Source organism: Triticum urartu, unplaced genomic scaffold (assembly GCF_003073215.2).
Source record: "Triticum urartu cultivar G1812 unplaced genomic scaffold, Tu2.1 TuUngrouped_contig_4961, whole genome shotgun sequence".
NCBI classification, from domain to species: domain Eukaryota; kingdom Viridiplantae; phylum Streptophyta; class Magnoliopsida; order Poales; family Poaceae; genus Triticum; species Triticum urartu.
The window spans coordinates 1-2,776 of record NW_024115595.1 but is presented as its reverse complement, the minus strand read 5'-3'; the positions used below and the strand labels follow the sequence as shown (position 1 = coordinate 2,776).

Sequence of the window (2,776 nt, the reverse complement as noted above, 5' to 3'; positions counted from 1 at the left end):
TGCAAGTTAACTAATCATCAATCAATCACACTGTCATTAGGCAGCAGACAAGAAGATATATAGTAGAAACAGCCACAAGATTCTCCCTCTCTCTCTCTCCCCCTTGTTTCATGCGGATCAAGATCCTCTGGTAAATCCCTAGAAGCCAGCGCTTTGCATTCATGATGTAGCACTTGCCTTTGGACTCATCAATGCAAGCCACATAACGCCTTTACACATAAATACATTAACAATGTCGTAAACTAGTACTGTAAAGAAATATAAGAGCGTTTAGATCACTACTTCTTTTTTTTTTACAGTGGGAGTATCTGTTTTTCCATGCATGAGATGCAGATTCAGAGTCTGTCTGTGCAAAATTTGAGGGTTCAGAGATCTGTCCAGGCAGGAAGTATGCTGAAGCATCTAGCTCTTTTCCCCAAAGCATCAGGGTGATCTTGCCATGCGATGTGGGAACCGCATGTATTAGTTTATCCAGGGTGAGATTACAAGTTACATTTACCTTGGCGCACACACTTGTGGCCAGATCATGTGTCACTCACTGGACGAATCTTGATTCAGTAGCAACTTGTCGATTTAACGGTTGAACCATTCATACTCAAAGCCCTAGCCTTTACTTTGGATCTAAAACAGTAGCAAAAATAATATAAAAAATAAAAAATGGAATCAAGGATATGTTTATCTTTCCTTTGAATTCCTGTCTAGGGTCCTACTTAGTTCAACCTATCCTTCTGCTTGATCTCATCTCATCCATCTTCAGGTATTCAAGACAACCCACATGTTCATTGGTCATTTCTCTCTAGAATTCTACTTCTTCCTACCCATAGATATGCAGCCTTAGTTCTTCACGATTATGTCTCTATATCCCAAGGAGAACGTAGTAGAGTATCGTGATCGGGAGCGCCACGAGCATTCCGAAAATAACCCTGAAATTTCAGAAACATGCATTAAAATTTTGAGTAAAAGGAGGCAACCTTAGTTTTACTCAAATCATTATAAGCAAAAGACGTGCAATGGCTAGCTTACGCTGTGCTAAGTATTTGAGGATGGCAGTTGTACTCCTTGGCGAACACAAATGGAACAATTCCTTGTGGAAGTGCTGCCTGTTGAACAATCACATGTTCAAAAATAAGATCATCATCTCAAATAGATTCCACATTTATATTGTGTGCAAATTTAATTGGGTATAACTTTGGAGTCAAATTTAAATTTATGGCATAGTTTCTGTCCAACCTGAACAATGGCAACATGTAGGAGTACTCCCCGGAGTCCCACGGCGATTGAGGTCGCGGCGATCACCGCCGGCCCAGTCAAGAACCTCACCGCCATGGCAAACGTCGCAACAGACTTTCCGCAAGAGATAATCTTTGGTTGCAGAGCCATGAAGAGGCCTGGATCAATTGCATAGGTTACCGTTAGCATTTTCTTGGAGCAAATGAGAAAGGGAAAGGTACAGAATTTGTTATGAATAGACAACAAAATGTCAACGCTGTAGTACCTAAGCTGAACATAGCCATCCCTAGCCCTGCATCAGACAGGATTGATATGGACCCCTTGATTATTGTAGGCATCTGGATGTTCCACCTGAAATATTTTGAAGATAAGGTTTGGTTAATCAACATATATTACTAGTCAAAAGTAGTAATTGCATTGCACCATCAATGTGATTAGAGACCCAAAGCTGTAGATGCATGTAGCATGCATGTGCCCCTCTCTCCTAAGAATGCCCTCTGCTTCCTGTGAAGTTTCCTCCAGATGCAAAATATACAATGATATGGATGCAGATATCATCTGCACGTACAGTGTACACACGGTGTGTCGTGCATCGGCCGTAGCCCGTAGATGAGAGTACATATTGCTACTGGTCATCATGTCATGTGTGCAATCGATCTGGAACTCTATGGATGGGGACAAACACGGCATCCGCATGCAGCTGATTTTCTAGATTTGCTTTGCTGCTACAGGGCTCCAGGTCAGGTCCTGCATAAGACCTGCATCTGCAGCTGCACCATGCATGTGCCGGCCGGCGGACCAGATCCAAGACCGACGTGATTATCATGTGCTCTCACATGCATCCATGGGACAATTATAAGCAATCTAATCTATCATTAGTGTATAGTTAATGAAGACACAGCAATGTCAATCTAGCCTCGAATCCAGTTAAGCAAACTACTGTAACTTGATTTTTGTACGCAAGCACTTCTGAGTTCTGATGCGTGCATGCATGAGCGAGTGAATTGATGCATGGACGGACGGATGCAGTTTGTCAGAAAGTGGTGATGGGATTGTGATCGATGCGTGTACCTGAATGAGACGAGTGACCAGACGAGGCCGATGAGGCTGGAGTAGGTGTTGGGGTTGCGGATGAGCTTGCGCCACACCATGATGAGGATGAGCCGGGTCATCACGCTCGCCGGCGGCATCGGGTGCGCCGCCTCCTCCAGCCCGGGCACGTCGGCGCCCTTCTTCCGCGGCGCCACGTAGGGGGACCCCGACACGGGGAACTTGGCGCCCAGCCCCGTCGCCGGGCTCTTCATCATGCCGTCCTCGATCTCCACCTCCACCGCGCCGCCGCTGGCGTCCTTCTTGAGCACCGGCGTCACGCTGCCGCTCACGCCTGAAGGCCGACGCGTACACATAATAGTGCACAGTGTGTCATGGAGTGATGATGCACGGTGGCAACCTTGATTTGGACGAAGGAATCGCGTGTTTGTAACGTACCTCTGGGCGTCGCGCCGTCGCGTGGCGTGGCTGGCGCCGGGGGCGCGGGGGCGGGGGC

The 2,776-nt window shown here is 46.7% G+C and overlaps 1 protein-coding gene across 1 annotated transcript; it reads right to left on the bottom strand.

Moving 5' to 3' along the window:
- Positions 1-389: 389 nt before the first annotated feature.
- Positions 390-2,773, bottom strand: LOC125528573 (auxin efflux carrier component 2-like; the record flags this gene model as incomplete). Its single annotated transcript, XM_048693024.1, has 6 exons — positions 390-923; positions 1,024-1,100; positions 1,231-1,388; positions 1,496-1,581; positions 2,302-2,614; positions 2,719-2,773. Coding segments are annotated over 6 exons (756 nt in total), but the record flags the coding sequence as incomplete, so codon positions are not given.
- Positions 2,774-2,776: the final 3 nt, after the last annotated feature.